At 47.5% G+C, this 21,983-nt stretch overlaps 1 protein-coding gene across 1 annotated transcript in view; it reads left to right on the top strand.

The window, feature by feature from the left end:
* Positions 1–21,983, top strand: part of LOC8033259 — a 958,536-nt gene that overhangs the window by 887,072 nt on the left and 49,481 nt on the right. Inside the window, exons 21-24 of the mRNA XM_042287366.1 lie at positions 10,169–10,431; positions 11,470–11,615; positions 15,402–15,654; positions 18,938–19,119. Coding sequence (XP_042143300.1) covers positions 10,169–10,431; positions 11,470–11,615; positions 15,402–15,654; positions 18,938–19,119 — 844 coding nt within the window. The remainder of the gene's footprint in view (positions 1–10,168; positions 10,432–11,469; positions 11,616–15,401; positions 15,655–18,937; positions 19,120–21,983) is intronic.

Below are 21,983 nucleotides of genomic sequence, written 5' to 3'. Positions count from 1 at the left end.
GAGGAATGTTGACTACTACAATGGTTCGCGTTATTTTCAGTGTGGTGGGACTTTACACGCGCCCTCTCACCGCACGACGCAAGCACTTACATACATACAGTTTTCGTGTGATTGTTACCATTTTTATGCGTGGCTTAGAGGGCATGGACATGCACTTGCATTTTTACCATTTCTTTAAATTACCCGAGACTTGGGCGAGAAAACTATGAAGCATCAAAACGTGGAAGAGAAAGGCAAAGTGATAGGAAGACAACGCCTCGAACACACTTTCATTTGTTGGTCGTTCTAAAGCCTAAAGCATTAGAGCTACAAGCACCGCTTTTACTCGACTGATGTTTGTCCCAACTATGATTCTTTTACTTTTTACTAATATTACATTCAATTAATATTAGGGCTGGGCGCCCATTAAACATTTTAACCCAATTAATCACCACCTTTAATCGTTTAATTAATATATTAATCGGTCTCGCTCATTTCCCTGTATTATATGCGCTAAAAAGTCAAAATTATTATTATTATTATTATTATTATTATTATTATTATTATTATTATTATTATTATTGTTGTTGTTTGTTTTCCTTTCCTGATAGTGTAATAAATGTTGCGTTTTTAGACATAAGGAAAGAAGCGCATGGACAACAGTTTGTGCCGGAATCAGGCTCAAGACTGCTCGAGTCTCGTTTATTACAACTGTAGAGGATAAAAGAACGACGCCTCAAATACAAGGGTACACCGTACAGGCATAGCCTCCTATAGATTGGCAAAGCCTGGCAGATCGCCACGAAAAGCGGCCGCCGAAATGGAAAAGGTGGAGCGGCAGACAACGGTTGAGAGGAGAGTCACGTGACTGGCGCCCCGCTGCGGCGAGACGCTGAAACACACTTTTCCCGAGCGAACAAGTGTGTTTCGGGTCCTCGCCGCTGCAAAAGCTGTGCGCTGACGTCCAGGTTCTACTAGAAATGGCTTTAATGCTCTGCACTACAAGATCCAATCGCTCCAAATCTGCGACCGAGCACTCTATGGCTCCGTCGTCGAACTGGCAGGCTTTGTGATTATTGCGGGCTTCTAACTCCGATTCCCTCAGACCCTGTCCTCGGATGAAGATGACACAGCAATACCTCGCTCTCGGCAAAAGGGTTTATTTACTCACTTATTGCCTGGGGGGTTTCGGGATCGGGGAACGATCACCAGCGAGGCCGGGTGAAAGTCCGCGACCACTGCAGCTGTTCTATGTCCCAGCGGTGGTCGTCCGCACCACGTCATGGGGACGTCGTCATCCAGGGTCGCTGTCCGGTCCGTTAATCGAGTCCGTCGCTCGACCACGCGCCCGCACTTCCCCGCTCCAGCGTCCGCCTCCCGCCGAATCCCGCGCCAGCGTCCTCGTCTCCTGTCACCGCTGCACGCTCGTTGCTGTCCGCCGTCCGAGCGAGCCACCGTCCGCGAAACCCCCCCCCCCCCCCCCCCCCCCAAAAAAAAAAAAAAAAAATTGGCTTGTTTTGTACAGCCTCGATGGGAGGTACACCTCAACAGGTGATCGGTCTCTTGGCTGTAGATGAGAAATTTAGCCAGTGCAGTACAACCGCTAACCTGGGTTTTTTGAGGTGCATCACGCAGTAGTGATTTCACGAACGCGTGCCGGTACGAAACTCACCCATATCGGAACGGGCGCGGGCGGTGGGGATCGAGCCCAGGAGGTTCCCACGCAAGCTTCCGCTCCACGCTCCGAGCTGAGACGCGTTAGCCCACTCGGCTACTTCCTCCCCCCCGAGCCCCCCTGTGTCCCGCCTCCCCTCTTTTATGGTTTCGCCCCTGGCCGATCAAGTGCACCCCCACGACCTGTCTACGTGCCACCCCCGCGATCCCCGAACGGGGGTGCCGCACCAGGTGATAAGGCTTACCATAGCCTCCTCTATACGGAGGCTATGGTAAGCCTTATCGTTGTGTAGTTAAACTCCGTATAGAGGAGGCTATGGGCTTACTCGTCCGGGGATCTGGAAGAGCGGGGAAGGGGGGCCAGGAAGAACGACCGCGGGTGCGAGGGGGAAGCAGGTAAGACGGGGCCCGAGGGGGCGGCCGTGGGAAGGATCCCTACAGTATAAATAGGGCTCCGTGTTTTCGGATAAATCCGAAAAACTCCGAAAAACACCCGCCGATAAAATTTTTGGCAATTCGGATTTATCCGACAAACTCTGAATTGTTATGTGCCCATGACACGCCCCCTTCCCCCCCTCCCCCCCCCCCCCCCCCCCCCTTTTCCCGGGCCAAAAAAAAATAATATATTTTTTTCTACAATTTTGAGCAGCGCAGGATTAATGGTCCTGGGAAAATGACACCATAATTATCTTTCAAGCCTCGGACCGTTGTCAAAAGGGAGTCTTCCGGCTTGTCTCGTCAAGGTTGGTTCAGGGAAACAGGTCATCGTACCATTCGTGTCACGACAAAAGTCACTCTTTTGGCTGCAGTTTGGGCCATGCGATTTGGGATTTAGAGAAAAGAGAGGGTATGTTTCTGGGGGTAACAATGAAAGCTATGGACCATAGAGGTTACATAAAATAGGGAAGAGGGCAGTTAAAACTTCTCTATTGCGTCCTTAACCACTCCACCTCGCGCGGCCGCGGGATAGATTGATGGGATGACTACGAGCTTCCTTGCGGCTACCTCCGGCAGTTTATTGATTTTAAGGTATCGACGTTGATCGAAGCCACACTTGTGTGCGACTTTTGTCGTAGGACAAATTAGTAATGCCAATGAAACCAACGCCAAATTCAACTGAAGAAATCTTAATTGGCTCAAGCGCTTTATATTTTTTATCTGGCATATGTTTGCATCCGGTTATTATTTATTATTTTTTAATAAGAAACACTGCAAAATTAATCTTCGAATTTCGAATAATTTGGGATTGGTGAAAAATAAACTCCGATAAACACTGAATTTTTGCTAAAAATGAACTCCGAAAAACACCCTCCGAATTTCGCGAAAAATAAACTCCAAAAACACGGAGCCCTAAGTATAGAGGAGGCCATGGTACAGGGCGCTTATGTTATGGCAAAGCCATGGAGGATGGTTGCGTTTTCCCCGCGTTTACGTGTTTCGCGGTCGCTCTCGCTGTCAGGAGCGGGTAAGATGTTCCAGCTCGCGTTTAGGCGAGGATAGGTGCAAGTCTACAACAATAAACAACGCAGAATTTCGATTATGAATCAATCTCGTTGTGTAGTTGAAAGTAGTCTATAGACACTCAAACTCACAGATTTATGTTTCAGCTGCATGAGGCAAAGAGGTTCGTTGATGTCCTCCACCAGGAACGACCTCCTTCCAATTTTTCGCAATGTTTCCTGCTGTGCCAAGCGGAGACTCGCACGGCGTTCGAGTGGCCGGGATACATGTAACCTTCTGCACTTGTCTGGAGCAACAGATCTTGCCGCTGCAGTGGACTTTAGGTCAAAATTTCCCCTATATTGTGCCAAACGGAGACTCGCACGGCGTTCGAGTGGCCGGGATACATGTAACCTTCTGCACTTGTCTGGAGCAACAAATCTTGCCGCTGCAGTTGATTTTAGGTCAAAATTTCCCCTATATTGTGCCAAACGGAGACTCGCACGGCGTTCGAGTGGCCGGGATACATGTAACCTTCTGCACTTGTCTGGAGCAACAAATCTTGCCGCTGCAGTTGACTTTAGGTCAAAATTTCCCCTATACTGTGCCCTTCATTCAGGTGTTCTCGTACACGCATGCGTGATGCAACCGTTTAATTTTTACTTTCTTTTGGTTTGTCAAAATTTTACCGATTAACCGGTTAATAAAAATCAATCACGATTAAGGAATTAATTGATTAATCTGTAGGTTAATCGATCATTTGCCAAGTCCTGATTAATAGGCATTAAAGTGTCGCCAAGGCCCATGAAATGACTGAGGTTCTAGCTTTAAATCCTTACGCGGTCAGTTAAATTGGGCAATATACGTATACGCGTACGTATGGTTTCAGAAGCTACTTGAGTTACGCAAACGCTCGCGCAATATGCTAATTCCCTTAAACTTTAGCGTGAGCGCATGTGGGTTCCGCAGCACTGTAACACGACTATTTTGTAGTGGCACGATGCCAAAGAAAATGGGAGGTATCTATACCTAATTACATAAGAAAGAAAAACTACGCGCTTGCACTTGTATACTGCGCTACCAGGTAGAAGTGAGGAAAATGGCGGAATCCTTGAACGCGGATAGTCGGCAAATCATCATTGGCTCTTCCTGCCACTCTGCCACGCGATGTGAAAGTGCAAGCACCTTCGAACGTCTTGCGCTCGCGAAACAAGAGGCGACACCTTTTTTTCTTTGTTTGTTTCGACTCGGGGACGACGTCCCAGAAGCTCTTTCATAATTCAATGCGTCGCTAAGGCTGACTGATGCAAAACTCATTCTGCAACGCGCCACGAGGATGCGCTCCAGAGATCAGACGCCTGGAGACGCCGCTACCGTGCTTCATTGTTTATGCCAAGCGCCAGAATATTTTAAATCGACGCGATGCGTGTCGAATCTTAGGCACATAGAATATTCGTAGCTTCGCGACTCCGGAACCAGGCTTGAGGTGCGTCTAGTCAGAAATTCGTTTTCACATCAACTCGAGGGACAAAGAGCGAGTCTCGCCAACAGCTATGGTGGCGTAGACATGAAAAAGGGAATGGGGAGTCTCTCTCTCTATCTCCCTTCATCTCTCTTTATCTCGCTCCCACTCAAACTCACGCTCACACTAACACTCACTCACATTATTTCTCTCTATTACAAAATGATTCCAAAGACGCTTTTATACGCTGTTTCTTTTTAGCCAAGACATTGAAAAACTGTTATTCACTTGTAAGCCTCTCGAAGCTGTAAATACCATTAAAGTGTCAGGAAGACCTTTATGATACGTCTGAAGTCACCTTACCGCGCTGTGTTCAAATCTTCAGAAGCCACTCGACGCTTAAACTTCCCCACATCACTCTATAAATAACGAGATGTATACGTCTCAAACGCAAGGTTTACGTCTCAAGCAGAATGATATTTGTCACATGTGCCAGCGTCGGCAGTTCCATCGAACAATAGACTATTCTGTCGACATTGCATTGCTTCGTGCTTACTCAGAGCCGATGGACAGCTTGGCACACCAGTTTACCGAGGAGACTTCTTTTCAACTTTTTTTTTCTCCTTCTTGAATTTTATTTATCGAGTTTGTTTTCTACCCAGCGACACAGCTTTTGCACTCTTGATAAGTATCCCTGCTCTGAAACGTAATGTTTTTTTGTTTTTTTTTTTATTCCAGGTTCTTCCCTCTAAAAAAAAAGTCTGTGCGTCTACTTTCACGCACAACACTCGGAGAACCAATCAGCGCAACTTACGGAGGCAGCTCAGCGAATGACGATGCCGAAACATATGTTTAGACCAAAAAACGCAGACTGAGTTGTGACATTAAGCAATGCAAGGTTGAGGTTTTGTATTGCTTAATGTCACAACTCAGACTGCGTTGTTTGGTCTAAACATATTTTTCGGCATCGTCATTCGCTGAGCTGCCTCCGTAAGTTGAGCTGATTGGTTCTCCGAGTGTTGTGCGTGAAAGTAGACGCACAAACTTTTTTTAGAGTGTTGTAGCCGGGAACTGTTGAGTTACTATGCTCGCCGTCGTTTAAATAAGTACATAAAATATATATATCAGCTCAGGAATAAATACTCCCATTGCGAAATAAACTGACCTTTGTGGGGAAAATGTATTCAAAGCTGCACTCTAAGCCGGCAGCACCGCAGTAGAAATTGAAAAAAGAAAACAGTTTACTTAACTTCAGTTGCATCTTCTTTGAGAGGAATCTATGCAAAGTTAGAACGATCATGTGTACTTAGTATAGTTAGTATAAGTAAAATTATTTCGCACGTACTGAGTGTCCATATTTGCTCTTACCGACATCATGACACCACAACCCTGAAACAAAAAACAAAACAAAACAAAAATTTGGATTCTTTTTAGATCCAATAATAAGATTTATTTTATTTGCATAAATGTAGCTCGATAATACGAGTATTGATTCGTTACCACTAGATGTATTTTAAACATGGCAGACCGGTTGATCAATCTTTTCGACTGCTAAAAACAACGCGTAGGAATAACTGTAAATCTAGCAGTTAAATTAACAACGTCTTATTGGGGCAAGCCCTGCCGTACTAGAACAAAAACAGCGTCATTTCTTAGTTAAGGAGAAAAGCTGTATTTAATTTTACTTTCGCGTTCAGATTTGCTTGTAATATGGCAATACGTAACTGATAACCGAAGTGGAAGGTAGAAGGAAAATTTAACGCTCTGATTTTCACAGAAGAGCACCGCTTCTTGCTTTTGTTAAGCTTGGTAGAAATCCTTCTTCCTCGATGATTTATTTATTAACATGAAAAACAGAAGGACAAACAAAGCATCGTATTTTACACGGAAAATGTTTCATTTATATGACATTTCAAAACCGGAGTGATTGAAATCATGACTTCAATCACTGATTCAAATAATAATCTTGATTTTGATTCTTCATCCTTCCTGAAACTGAGAATGGACGAGTTTTCGCACGCTCTCGCGTGTCGCCCCTTTCGTTAAAACTACACGACTGTTCTAATGATGGAGCGAGACTTGAACGGGGCTTCACTTTGGCCAAGGTGCATCGTTTTCCTCTGCCGAGGTTGACCAGCCTAGTTGACTCGTCTTCTGTGAGAACGGGCCGAAAAGGAACGCGCTGCGGGAACCAGTGATGAGTGAATGTTGTAACCGATCGGAAGAGCCCACCGTTTGGGGAGAAAACCCGAACGCCTAAGAACTTTCGCTGAATGTATTCAACAACCCCTTTGTCACAAAACAAAGTTGTTGTTGTTGTTGTTTTTATGGAGGCATGTTTTTATTGTTATATAAATTCCGACCTCATGAAGAAAAGGGGAGGATGGGACTAGGGTAGGAGTTAAGCATCACCGTATACGGCGGCACATAATATTGCCTGTACCTACTATTGATTCTAATGGCAATCCGCGTCGACGTGGCACATGTTTCTAAAGCGAACATGGTCACTTTTCACCCCAAGAGTAGGTCGTTTGCGCGTGCATGTGCCTGTGTGTGCGTGTGTGAAATTAGACAGTATATGAAATATATTTTAAAAGTATACGTTATAAAGGCCGCATCATATACACATATTTAATCACTGTCAAATTCGTTGAGAAGGTTCGCGGCTCAGGCGACATTCTTTTTTCAAACACGGTTCGTGAGGAAGAAAAAAAAAACAACTGAAGCTTGAAAGGGAGAACCGAAGATTGGAGTACCCGACGGATGAGTGTGAATTTGTTTTTCTCCAAATAAGAAGAGGGCGCGTCAATCTTTACAACACCAGAAAGTTTTATGTAACACTCAACAGAAAAAGAAACGCACGAAAACAGCTTCAGGTTTGCATAATTTTATATCGCATACTTGCGCGGCTAGCTTTTTTTTATTATTTTTTGACGATTTTATGATTATTTTAATTTGTTGGTTAACACCGGCGTGTTTTGTAATTGACTCGCGAAAAAAATGATCCGACTGGGAACTTACCAGTCACTCCATAGCGGAAGTTGCTCGGAAATTTGGTTCAATTTGGTATCGCTTTCTGCATGCTTCGTATTTTGTTACGAGTGCAAACACCAGCTAACATTTAGCTACGGGCATGAAGAGTTTCACTTGTGTAACTCTGTCAAGGTTTTGACAGAACCTGCAACGTTTGTTTGAGAGTAGCTTATTTTCATTTCGAAAGTACACATTTAGTCAGCTTTATGATGATAGTCTACTAGTGCCTAATTCACATGGAGTGATTTTACATGCGATTTCGCAGTTGCGACGTCGCTAGTGCGGCACAAAAAGTGTGGTGGAAGCTGCGGCGCTTAACGCCGCAGCAGCAAAATCGAAATCGCACCATGTGAACCAGGTGTGAGCCAGATTATGCCACAAACATTATTTTTGCTGTAAGTTTTCATTAACCTTTAACTAAAAAAAAAATGACAGCCCTCCAACAAGCATTTTCAACAAATATTTTTCGGCATCCCTAATTTGTTCCCCTCCCAGAACTGGCTACTTTTGAAACCGTCTTTGAACACACAAGTCACTGTGAGACAGAGGCGATGTTACCTTGGCTTCTTCTCTCGGCCTTTTTTTTTTTATTATTATTATTCCCATTTTTAAATATTTATAAAGCCAGCCGATTTTCCCATATAATCGGAAGAATACGTTTTTGTTGAAGAAAAACAAAGCAAAGAAAAACAGTCAGATTCCTCCACAGATTTTCCGCATAAAATATTATTATATTTGCCACAGCAAGAAACACATCTAAACTTTATACTTTTTTTTCTCTTCTGTCAAACTTGGTTTAAGGTATCCTTTTTACTCATTAACAAGCATCAAAGAGAATTTATCGATGAGCTGTAATCTCCCGCGACTTGAAACTTTAAGCTCGCGTAGACCGGTGGCAATCAGTTCATTGAACGACGTTTAATGGACAGATCGTTTCATCGACACACGATCTTTTATCGACAGATTGTTTTATCTACAAATCGTTTCATCGACAGCTCAGATTAGCTTCTTTCTGTAATAATTGCTGCATGAGACTGTCGCCGCGAGGCGACGGGTACGGGTCGGTCAGGTGGTTTAACATTTTTCTAATGAGCCGCCGCAGACTGTAGCCCCAAAGCGGCGTGAACGCAGGCCCGGGAGCGGGGGGGGGGGGGGGGGGGGGGGGGGGAGGGGAGGCGGGTTGAGGTTACAGCACACCCTAGTTATACACGCGTGCATCTCACTACGGCATGCAATTCGCTTAACGAGTGTCGATGAAAAGTTCGTGTCGACGAAACCTGTGTTTTTGAAACGCGTGTCCATGAACAATTGTCCACGAAACGAGTTTCGACGAAACGATAAGCACCCTGCTTAAACGCCTATGGTTATGAAGCCTCTAATTCTTAGAGTCCGTGTGACTAGTTCTTGTTCCTTTTAATATCGGGAAGTGCGCGTTCCTCGGCATCCGTTGGCAGCGGTGTTACCGGACTCCTGCGCAGCCGTAAGGGAGCTTAACATTCAGAGGACGTAGCTTGTTCGAAAACCGTCTGGCAAAATTGAATGCCAGGTTATCTCTCATCGCTAGTAGCGCACTGTAAGGAGTGAACGTCTCTCGAATATTCTTGGGAGAAACACGCAGGCCCGAATGAACTCGACTAAAAATGTAATTTAGAATTGGAGATAATCAACTGACGTTCAGTCCTCCCCATTTCATGACCTCTCGGTGGGATAAATAGTGATCAACTGAAGGCCGAAGGCCGAATGTCGTTTCTCAGTGTCGTCCTAAGACCCACGAGAGCCTTGCAGGATATTTCGTAGCAGTTTAAGGAAGTCACCTCATTCTTGGATAACGGCTGTGAATATTAGCGTAAAACGTCACTCAACTTGCCATTGGCATTACGCCATTCAACGTGCGCTGTAAAGCGTCACTCAACGGGCGCTGTGGCATTACGCAATGCAAGCATGACGCTTTGCATTGCGTAATGCCACAACGCCGCCTTCATTTGTAGGTCTAAACAGATGTTCCGCCTCACCATTCGCTGAACTGATATCCTATATCGCAATGGTTGGCTCTTTGAGTGTTTTGCGGGTAAGTAGACGCGCAGGCATTTCTTAGAGTGCTGCCTTTGAGCGTGCTTTGACTGCACGTGCACGCTGGAGGCTCGCGAGACGCCGAAGCGTTCTCGGAGCTAGAGAGTTAAAGGCGGGACAACTGAAGCGCCTCCCTGACGTCATCATGCTGTCGGTGACTAGAGGTACGCTCAGTGATCCCCATGTCAGGTTCGGAACAACTTCACTACTCCGCGTGGTCGTGATGGGCTCGTGGTGTGCACTTGGCTCGCTGGTTCAGACGTTCTTGTTCGAGCATGACCGGGCTGCGTCACGTCCGCTTTAGGGCTGTTTATGACATGGCGTGTGCTATGGCAACCGATGTCCGCGCAGTGCGACTGCTTACGTTCCGCAAGCAGTCGCAACACAGTCGGTAATACTGGCGTGCAAATGTCTGAACCATCCTTCACTTGTATGCCGAAGCAAGCGTTGCATCTCCTTGGAATCCGAAAGACGCGTGTTCTCAGAGCGCACCCGGTCGGCGACGTGCAGAAAGCCACAAGAACATGGTGTCACTCTACGGCATGGAGAGGGTCATCGTGTACAAGGAGGAGCTCGAGAAGCTGCAGACGCTGCTCCACTTTCCCGAAGAGATGGCGCTGCGGCTGACGAACGTGGAGTACGAGCTGTTCTACAGCGTGGATCCCGTGCACTACATCCGCCAAGTGACCGTCGACCTGAGCGGAAAGGCGGGCGCCGCCATCCCCAAGGGTCACGAAAACACGGTGCAGACACTCATCGCCCGCTTCAATGAAGTGAGCTCCTCGCTATTGCCGGCCGCTTTCGCTGCCCTTGGCCGAAGTATGCTGGTGCGGAGAGACCCGTGTGTACATAAGTCACAAAGGAGTGGATAACTTTGAATAAAAAATAAGTGCCTAAAATCAATTGCAAAGAAGAAAAAACTGCACAAGAAGTGAATTTTTAGAGAGAAAGGACGTCACCACGCCACTCAGTATCAACGTTACTAGATTAGGTCAGTTGTGGAACTCCTTCCGGAAGTGGCTACCCCCCCTCCCCCTCTCTCACTTCAATCCGCCTCCCGTAAGGCCCGTAACCTCCCGTCGTTTGAAGCGCCATTTATATTTTTGTTTCATACCTGTCTGTTCCATAGAGTGCGGTGGACGCCATCTAGACGATGTGCTTCGAAACGCACGTATTCTATAAAATACACACAGTTACCATGGCATCTGTCCGGCGTGTCGAACGACGGGAGGCGAGTTGTGGTAAGTGATGGGGGTTACTGGCTCGTGCAAGCAATGTATGAGCAGTTCCGTAACTGAGCTAAGTTAATAACGTTACTCAGTACGAACGCACCAATGTTCTCTGATGTCACGAGTAGGGAGGAGCATCCGTTCGTGGCCTTACTTTCAAGATTGGTGTCCACAATAACGATGTTCCGCCGAATCCCGAATGCGCCTCTGTGCATTGAGGAGATTATTATCATTGTTGTTGTTGTTGTTTTCGTTGACGTTGTCGTTGTCGTTGTTGTTGTTGTTGCTTTGCCGGGGAGGGGGGAGGACAAAGCCTCTCTGGCCGTTTTTATATTGTAACGTACATACTATAGTGAAGCGCCTTTCTCTCCAATCGGTATGAAAGGATTGTCCTTCCGATTTAAATCGTATAGTAATCTCGGAGACCTTAATCGCGACAGGGTGTCGCTAATTATGACTAATGGCTCCCCAGGACCAATATAATTACTTCTCTTCCAAATACGAGCATTATTGTTCGAACGCACTGTGTCTTATTTTTTTTTTTTTAACTCTTCATTTTTGTTCTTTCGCAAACTCACCTAGGTGAGCTCGTGGGTCACGCATATCATCATCTCTCAACCAACGCACGACGACCGCAAAGCCGTCCTGTCCTGCATTCTCCGGATAGCCATGTCCTGTTGGAACATTGGGAACTTCAACGCAGCGATGGAAATCCTCGCAGGACTAAAGCAAGTCATTCGTCTTCACTTTGCCCTACACATCAGGGTCAAACTGCATGTCCTGTCACGGTGATCCAAATTTTCATTCTGTCTTACTTGTTTTGATAACGATTTATTTTATCAACTCTGTCAGAATAAGACAACGTCGTTGAAGAATCATTTCAGATTGTTGCATAACTAACCCATTAGAGTTAAACAAAATAATTACGCACGCTGAGTGTATCCTCTCTGCTTAAATTGCCAACTCGATGATGGGCAGCTTAAACGGCAGTACACTAGCTGTAGACCCGATAACAGGTGACATACACGAGTCTACAACGCGATCAAACGGTATTCAGGCAAGCGGAGTGCAATCTACCTAATTAATTAATATAAAAAGAACACCTCGCAACTGCGATTTAATATTTTCTTTTTTTAGTTTCGATTGATTCTGCTAGCACAGAAATTGAGTCCAATAATGAAGCGAAGTTAATGGCGTTCAGTTGTAGCTGTCTTTTGTGCATGGTGCAACACCACTGCAATGACCCTGCCGCGTTAGGAGAGGGGGCTACTCTTTGTAAACTGTCTGACCTCACAAAGAGCAACCCACCCTCCGTCTGAGTGAGTGTTCCCGTTCCGCCGATTCCTTTTTGGGCGCCACAGCTGCCCAAGATTTCTCTACACTTCTGAGCTTTACCCCTGACAACGTACTCACATAAAGCTTTTATTAATATTTTTATACGCTAATGGTTCAGGTAATAACAACCCCTTGTAGATAACAGGGTTAGAGGGCTGAGCTTTCTTTTTCACCTAAAGAGGCAAATAGGGGGAACGAATGTGCCCACCTCAAACATAAGATCTGCGCTCGGACACGAGCTAAGAACGCGCCAAATAAACCCCACACATACCACCCACGACATCAAATCTGTCTGCGGACCAACCACGAAAGGCGGTAGCTATGACGAGTTATATGACGTCGGGCGTGACGTGCGCCTCGGTAGTGGACTACATGCGCATTGCGGAGGAGGAGCAGTGGCTGGCGCTAATGAGGGTGTGGGAAGAGCTTCTGGCGAATTCTTAACTTGTATCTCACTATAGGTTCGCGGCATGTAGAATGTCTTTCTCAGCGTTGCAGCGTAGCTCCTTGCATTGTAGCGTAGGTGCGTTGTCCTATACTTCGTCTCAGCTTAAGTCCAGACGAAACCGACGCTACGAGCTGATGAAACCAATCAGACAGCATCAAAAGCGCACCGTCATGGTATTCGTCATGTGTCTGTGCGTGTCATATCGTCGCTGAACCAATCATAAACAGAAAAGGCCCAGTGACGAGTTTTCAACGCTGCTTCATTGGTACCATTAGCTCGTAGCCTTGGTTGCGTCTGGACTTAAGCTGAACTTCAGCTGTCTTTTGCACGCTTATTTGGGCCAAGTTATTTTCCTCATTCGGGCCTAGTTACTTTCCACACTCATTGGCTTATTATTGATTGGCGTTGATCGCACCTGACGAAAAGTTGTAGTCGACAGCGCTCTGTGCTTTGTGATCTGTTGATGATCTCTAAATAATTTGCACCTTGTTGATCATATTCTCAGAACGTCGGGTTAACTAACAATTGGTCCGATTAATCCGTGCCAATCATAGTCTTGGCTGCACCTTTGCTGTCTTAGCTCTCAATTTCTGCTAACCCGCAAATAATGACATAGTAGTCCTTTAATGCACACTATGGGCACTATGCATCCGCTAGAAGCCGTTACCGATCGCCCAGCGAACAGCGCCGCGCGCGGCCACTTTTCAGTCAGCGTATACGGAAAGCGGTGGAGCCCCGCCGCCGCTCACGCTGCTTCAGCGCTTCCGCCAATGTGGTAGCCCAAGCAGGCATGTCGACCTTGCAACACCCACCGGTGGACCACTGCATTCGAGCTGCGACTACCGAGGTCACTTCCCGATGAGTACGCATGACGCCGCCGCAACAGGCGCGCGTGTCAGCACTGAGTTAGATCTGCAGGGTGCCATAGCCTGTTGCAACGACCAACTACAGGAGGGGCTCCACTCCCTAATCCTCATACAGAAAAGGCGTTAATGCGTCAATCAGCGAAGACGCACCATTTTGCTGACGTCACGTAGGGTAAGGAGAGCCCACCCGAGTACCCTTCTCTTTTAACATTGCGCTGGAAAACCCAAAGCTCCGCCTAACGCCCCATACGAAACATGAATCCTATTGCTGCTCGCAAATCCTGAGCTCATGACAACGCTGGAAACTAGTGAACCCTAATAGTTATTTGATTCATTCCGCCTTTGTTTTTTTACGAGAACGATCATTATTTCGTGAGATATCTTAGGCTTTCACAATTGGTTCAACTGATCAGAACCGAACGAAGGGCACCTGCTCAGTGTGCATCGGAATTGAGCGAGAGTGCGTTCAGGACTGTTTGGTGAGTCAAACGCAGCAACGCTCTCAAAAAAAGCTAGCGTGCTACGGAGAGCGGTCAAAATTTTTGTGATTGCTGTCATCGGAAGGGCTCCAGCTAACCTCGTGCCGTAGAAAGCGTCGGCAACGAAATACGATCTGCTCTACTACGCTCAGAGCAGACGATCAGATCGCATTGTTGGGACAAATCGTTATACCCCTCTCCCCCACTTTACTACTTATTTCACTGAAATCAGTTACTGGACCTCAATGCAGTCTGAAGGGAGAGAGGGAGGTAGATACACTGACCGCTTCCATGGTTAATTTCACCTGCCTTATATTCAATTTCCGTCAGACGGAAGAGAGATGCACCCACGTGCTTGTTCAGGCCAATTCATTCGAGTGTTGGCCATGCACCAGGTTAGTGTACTTACTTTGATATTTACTTGAGGAGCAAGTCAACCAATACACGTCTCTCCGCGCATGAGAGAGGTGGACAGGAAGAAATAGAGAGAGAAGAATTGATCACGTGTGTGACCAAGCTCCGCCCCAGTAGACTACGGTTGTTTAAAAACCTACTCGAATGAATCCATGTTACTTCGGCGGGTCATGTCACGTGACAACGCAGATAGAGCGACGCTGAACGCGGGTAGATTTTTGAACGCCAAGCTACAAAACCTACCCAGAGTGAGATCGAGCAAATTTTGGATCATGGCCTCCATTCTCTTCGGTAAGTAAATAACCGACAACTCAACCGTGAGTTTTTTTTGTTTTTTTTTTAGCCGACTAAACTTTACACAGTCGCGGCTCATATGAAGGTGAATACGCGATCGCCAACTGCTCAGTACTGAGCGTTATGAAACGGCAGTCGTGGCGGCGTGTGTGTTCGCTTTGCGAACCGAGCGTGACACGGCGCCGGTGTTCCATGGCGCTGCCCGAAGCGGTCAACGATCGCGTGTTTACCTACACATGAATTCCGACTGTGCCCATTGCTACGACCAGCACATGACGTCGTAGACAGGCGACTGGGCGCTCGGCGCCCTGGCGCAACAGCAACCCCTGTACAAAGACCAGAACTTCCGCCTAGCTTAGTGTCTATACTGTCATGTTCTAATAAGAGCTTGGCGCTAGGAAGTTCAATCGTTGTGTCTAACCACTATATCTTCCTACCAAAGTGCGACTCACTGACGGGAGGACCCTCTGCGCATGTAGTAGGCGAACTTGCTCGAGGTATAGTCACGCGGCCCAAGGCCATCGGCTAATTGTTTCAGCGACTACATCACGTCCACTGAGCTATCAAATTAGGAGGGAACGAAGTCTAGCCGCCTCTTTTTAGAGACATGCTGTGGTATTACTCTTTATACGGCGTCGACTCATCTGCTACATTGGCGGTTGCTGCGCACGTCTGCAGGTCTGAGAAGCTCAAGCCGTTCTGGCTTTCCCTTTCGGACAAGGACCAGCTGCCCGTTTTGGATTTTTTGAGTCAGGCCCTGCTGAATCCTGAGCCCTCCAAGGAATACCGGGAAGCCGTGCAGCGGGCGCTCAACATTCCGCACTCCAAGGTGGTGCCTTTCTTCGGAACCTTCCTCCGAGAACTGCGGGCCATCCTCCAAGGCATGCCCAGCCTCATTGTCCTGCCCTCGGAAGGGGCCAGGAGCATCGAGGTGAGGGTCGGCGACGTGCCCTGTTATACGGACATCAATCGAATTATACGTATTCCCGTGTCATGCTCTACTCCGCACACATAGCGTGCGGGGGCTTCGTGGTCTAGCTATAGCAGTGCAAATATCAGTGCTGAGCAACTTAAAAAAAAAGGGGTGGGGGGATAAGTGGTTATTGCAATTTGGAGCACGTGGAGCGAAGGCTTTCCTGACGTGATCTCCGCCCCGCCTGTTCCAATACAGATAAGAATCGTGCCGGTATGTGGGCGTGTAGTAATCACAGTGATGTCTCGTTAATATCGACACCTCTGTTCCGCTAAAAAATCGTCTATAATGTTAGTTGTCCATTCTAACAAGACAAAAATGCATGTATTTTCGAAATTTTTCCCCTAAAATTGTGTCCACATAGCGGGGTATCCATATTAATGGGACATGACTGTATCACTATATTTTGACGACAGGTTATTACTCTTGAATTTTAACAAGCGTGCTGGGCAATAATATATGGAATTTAGTTAGCGAGTTGACTATTCATTCAAATAATGCATTATCCCGCTAATAATCATGTTGCCATCGTGCCCTGCCGTCCGCCGCCGCGATTAACGATATCAACCCGAAAAATAAAATAGTTCTTCATCTCAAGAGCCTTCCATTTCGAAATGTTTTAAGTCTACCAACATTAATTACTGCGGTACTTTTACAAAACCATGCATTCTGATCACCACCTCTTGTAGGCACCAAGAAGCTTAGCTCTCGCGACACAGGTAACATTATTTTCTTCGGAACCGGATAGACCGATCTCACCAAGCATTCGGCGCATGCGTGACACCGCCATAACTTTAGTTCACAGCAGGCAGGCGGCACCAACGTTCTTGCATCTCTCAATTGACAAGCTCCACGAATAAACGGCGCTCGAAATCGGTTCTTCTCTGTTGCCTGCACGCGAGCAGGTGCGGACGTATATTAGGCGGAGCGCGTTTTTGGCGCCACCGGCGTCAACACCTCCCTGGACAACCAAGAAGGACGATGAGACTGCAGCCAATGCCACAAGCACGAGAGCTCGAGGTCGCTACTTTGAAGCGCTTGTGGTTACCAGTCAGGTGGTACTCAACATATTTTTATACACAGTACAAACACGAAAACCTAGTGCTCGGCAAGTCTTCATTCACCCTGCTCTCGCCCAGTCCACAGGCAGCTGAAGTCTGCGCTCCGAGCAGAGCAACTCCCTGACGCGTGGGTCGACAACTTACCGGTTGTGTTGCTCTGACTACGTTCAACTCTAAAGCAAGATTTGGGTTGTACCGTCGCAGACACATTATCACGTCCGGGTCACCAGATATTACCAGTCAAGCGGCACTCAACATATTTTTATATACAATATTTGCAAGAAAACCGAAACAGTAGAAAGCATCGTCCGATCTAGCCGCCGGTCCGCTCGGTCGCCGAATCGCAAAGCTCGTGTCTCGTGCTCTCCTCTCGTGCGCCTCGGCTTCTTTTCTTTCGCTCCAGTGGTACAGCTGGCACTGCTGCTACACGCTCTTCAGCAAAACAAGCACTCGCGCTAGAAATGCACATCTGAAAGCCAGGAGCGCGGGCTAGCTCGGGCGTCTAGATTTGGCTGCAGTCTCGGCTTATAGGTGTCATGAAATGATATCGGACTGGAACGTTCATGGCTTTACAGAGGCGTACTGGTCCTAGTCTGGCCCAAGTACACTCCAACGGACCGCCACTGCTCCAGAAGCTTCTTGGTCGCGGTGAAATTGCGAGGATAAAAGGGGGCTGTCTTTCAATCTTGCCTTCGCAATGCGTGATGACGTAATTGCGGGATTGAAACCACCCGCCCCATTGCTGTGGAGAGCGGCTCATGGATTGGTCACGAGAACTAAGTGAGCGCTCAACTTCGGCTCGTAAGAATCAATGCCTCGGCGGATACTTAGGACGTGGCTCGTGTCCAACCGCTGCGGTGATGAGAAGAGCCGAACTCTAACGATGCGTAAATCTCAGCACGCGTTTTCTACTTTGCCGACCCCAGCGCGTGGCTCTGATTGACGTTGGCGGCATAGGATAGGCACCAAGTCACGTGGCCGCTTGCTCTGGCTCCGTGTTGAGGGCAAATACTTTACTAGGGGAATACAGGACACTCCCCGAGAATACATCTAAATAGACGACAGCGACGATCTGAGGAAACACGCGTGACGGCGCAGCGGTACCGTCTTCGCATCCGTGACCCCGTCAACAGCACCGCATTCCGAGGCGTCGCCTTCACGTGCTCTGGCGGCGAGAGGAGGCGGGTGGAGGAGAGAGGCGTCGCTAAATAAACCAGTCCACCAGGGTTGGTTTATGGCGCTGCAGTCGTTCTGTCTAATGCAAATGAGGAGAGTGCCATGTACTTTTTCAGTAACGTATTTGTAAAGGGGATAAATGATGTTCATATTTCTCGAATTTATTTGCCGACTGCCATTGCTTGAAAGAAAACACTAAGGCAAGGTTATTCGGTGATTAACGTTAGGGAGTGATTCAGAGTAGCATTTATCGAAAGTAGAAAAATCGTTTCATGATCAAAGTGAACAGTGTTTGGTTGTATGGCCCGTGATTTGCTCATTTTCCGAAGCGACGAACATGCGCATGCTGGGCTGAGGAGATCGCACGCTGAGCTGAGGACTTGTAAATATTGGAATGGTGTATACATCTTTCCTTAAAAGCGTATGACGGCGCTTTCATTGCCGTGTTCGTGTGTTATGCTCGCGCACTTTCTGGCTGGCCGCCAATGCGAACGAGCGCTGGCTGGACTGTGATTGAACACGCGTAGACTGATTTTTTGAAACCGTGGAAACGTGCATTGTAACGTTGGGCAGCACCGCACGACTCGGCTCGTGCCGTCTCGTGCTCTGCACGCGTAGAGCTGCAGCAAGGTTGTCGCACGTGCAGAAATACTAAAGTTCCCTGATGCATTGCGGCAGTGGTGGCATAGCATAACTGGCTGGTGAGATCGGTCTATAGACCACTTCAAAAATTACGCCCTCTTACTTTCGATTTAAAAATACTGCACAGTGGCGTGCGCAAAAAAAGGAAAACAAGTTGCAAAGTCTATAACTGGTATTATACTCACTTCCAAGAGGCTATAAAATTGGTAGACTTGTCATTTTTGTGGTGCCTTTTGCGCAAGCCACTGTGCAGAATTTTCAGATACTAGACTATAAGAAGTCGTAATTTTCACAGAGGTTCATTGCATTGTAATTCCCCTTCACAACGCTTAATGTTGCCTGGCTGTGTCTTTGTCACGCAGTTCGTGGCCGATTATCACGGAGAAGACCATTTTATGACGCGGATTGGAGTAGGGGGCATCATCAATGTTGAGAAGATGGACGAAGCTCACCGCGTCCTGGACGAGATCAAAGCCTTCCATCATCATCACAAATGCAGAAAGCACGCCACGGCACAAGTGGCTATCAACAGCCAAGAAGCCAGGTACGCTCTCAGCCCTCCCAGAAACGGATATGTCTTGCCATCACCAGCAGCCGAGGCGTGCACGCCGTTGTCAGGGGAACCATGAAATCATTTTCTATTTGAGCTTGACCTAGTTGGTCAAGCTCAAATAGTCACCATCGCTGTCTACGTTGCTGTTTTCCGCAGAGAGCGCGTTTCTACATTTCTCCCCGTTAGATTTGTTATCTTGGCGTGACCCGTCACTCGCGTCATGGACCACATGCCACATGTCTACGAGCACGTACAGTGTGAGCTTTAACATACATTTGACAGGCTTTCAATTGCACGTGCTTGCCGACACGAGCAGAGACATTGCGTCGGCCAGAGACACTGCTGGCAATTTTGTATATTATGTCGTCACGGCGATATTAACTCCCCTCGCTAATCAGCTAAAATAAATCTCAGTCGAGCCCCAATTTCGAAAAAAATATACGAAATACATGTAGAATGAGAGCACCTAAAAACTCTGAAGAATGCGGAACTCTGCTCTAAAACAGCGCACCGGAAGGAAATATGAAATAAACATAATAAAGAAACGAAGCCAATAGGTATACTGTAATTAACATAGGCTGTCTTGCCACACAGTATAGGAAGTATTCATTGGACGCCATATTTGAGGGCGACGTTTAGAGCGCATGCTCAGTACGAGCTCACACTTATTGCCTGCTAAGACCGGCAATCTTGATGGTGTTGAATGCACGTTGCAAAAGAACTGCGGAACTCGCCATCAGCACGCGCTCAGCAGCCGCCCACTCAATGGTGTAAGATCGCAGTAACTCACCTGAGTTGCAGGATACCTCAGTTAAAACCTGTTTCATCTCGCTTCCTTTCTCTTTCATCTTCTGTATCTTTCCTTTCCCATGTGATTCGGTACTTTGTAATTCATCTATATCCCAGGTGGCAGGTTCGAATCCCGACCGAGGGGCCCGCAATATGACGGAGGCTTATTGCGGAGAAGGCGCCGTGTAACCGAACTTTCGGTTGCACGTCAAAAGATCCCCAGGTGGTCGAAATTAATCCTCAGTCCTCCGCTGCGGCGTGCCAGATGCCCGTCGTAGGTTTGGCACGTAAAACCCACAAATTTGACTTTTAATTCATCTATATAGAAAGGACTAAGCGTTTATCTGATGAACATTTGCGTACCATAGGTTTCGCCGTGATTTTGCCTGCATGTGTTGCCTCAGCCAGTGTTGGCTCGCTTCCCAAGGCAGCGGACGTGTACTGTGTCGAGGTCGACATATAAGAAACAATACAACTCCGTTTCATCATAAGTCCGAGCGGGGCCAAAAGCTATAGTTGCATCACAAACACAAACGAACAGACTACAAATGCGATGTTGCGACGCATTCTTCGCCCTTAGCTGGATCCGCTGGCGGTAAAACAGGCGTAAGGCGTAGAAACACGAAAACTGGCGTGATCTAGAGCGCTTTCCACGAAACTTGATTGCCCCCATTAACTCATAGAGTTAGTAGCGATCAGACTTCACATGAAACGGAGTATACTCTATTGAAACAGAGAGTCTGCATAAGTTCACATGAAACGGAGTATACTCTATTGAAACAGAGTCTGCAGAAGCTTCGTCCACAAATTTCCAGTGAAAAAGTTCCCGGTGAAAAAGGGCCGTGAGGGGCGTGAGGATGGTGAGGGGTGTGACGCTAGTGAGTGCGTGGGGGGCGTGAGGGTGGTGAGGGGCGTGAGGGCGGTGAGTGCGCGAGGTTTATATGACTGCGTGCGGTGGCGTGATGACCCTGAGTACGTGAGGGGTGTAAGTGCCGTGATGGCGGTGAGGGGCATCACAGTTCGTGAGGTATTTGAACTCAAATGAAGCGCTTGCGTTTGCGTGTGGGTCTTGTGCGACACGATGAGTTCTCAGTGAGGCCTGATTTCACTTGAAGTCGTAGAAAATTTGTGAGAGGTCGAGCGGGTATTGTGACCTCTCGCGGCATCTCCCGGGAAATGGGGTCGACACTCGCCTCGCAACAATTTCGCCGCAGGGATGCTTGGTGCAATTTGATTCTTTGGTAACGAATGAGAAAAAAGGAGTTAGTGCGAGCTAAGGCTTGCTGCTTGGCGCTAAAGGAGGTATTCACTGGACGCCATATTTGAGGGCGATGTTTAGAGCGCATGCTCAGAACGAGCTCACATTAATAGCCTGCTAAGACCGGCAGCCTTGATGGTGCTAAATGCACGCTCCAAAAGGACTGCGGAAGCTCGCCGTCAGCACGCGCTCAGCAGCAGCGCACACGGATATGGCCGCTAGTGAATACTCCCTATTTGATACCGCGGTTTGGGCAACTAGCGTTTAATTGGCCTTTTTTTTTTACGTTTGAGAGAAAAAAGGAAGCTGGGTCGGAATGGTCGGGAGCTCGCTCGCCGCTTCAGACAGAGAGGCGCTGCTGAACGGGCGGCGTTTTGCCGGTTGCCGGCATACTTCGGCGAACCTCACTTATGAGTACCATCACTCAACCTCACCTTCATAGGTGAGGTGAGGGTGAGTGAGTTTCTGAACCCCGAAAACTCATCTGTGAGGGTGAGTGAGGACCGTGAGGACTTTAAGGGGTGTGAAGGCGCGAGGGCCGTGAGGGCTGTGAGTGCGTGAGGGGTATGAGTGCTTGAGGGGCGTGAGGGCCATGAGTGCGTGACGGTGAGTGGGACTGTGAGGGTGAGTGAGGGGCTGAGGGTGAGTGTAGCTTTGAGGGTGAGGGTGAGTGAGGGGCTAAGGTTAATGTGGTTGTGAGGGTGATTGAGGGCGACCTAAAATGCCGACATCTGTTCACAACTCATAAGAAGTGCTTAGGTGTCCTCGGACTTTTGTTTTCTTCAAATTATTTATATTTGTCACTAAA

This window comes from Ixodes scapularis, unplaced genomic scaffold, assembly GCF_016920785.2.
Source record: "Ixodes scapularis isolate PalLabHiFi unplaced genomic scaffold, ASM1692078v2 PGA_scaffold9__187_contigs__length_104089568, whole genome shotgun sequence".
Taxonomy (NCBI): domain Eukaryota; kingdom Metazoa; phylum Arthropoda; class Arachnida; order Ixodida; family Ixodidae; genus Ixodes; species Ixodes scapularis.
Note: the sequence above shows the minus strand (reverse complement) of the source record. Positions and strands in the feature narration are given on the sequence as shown.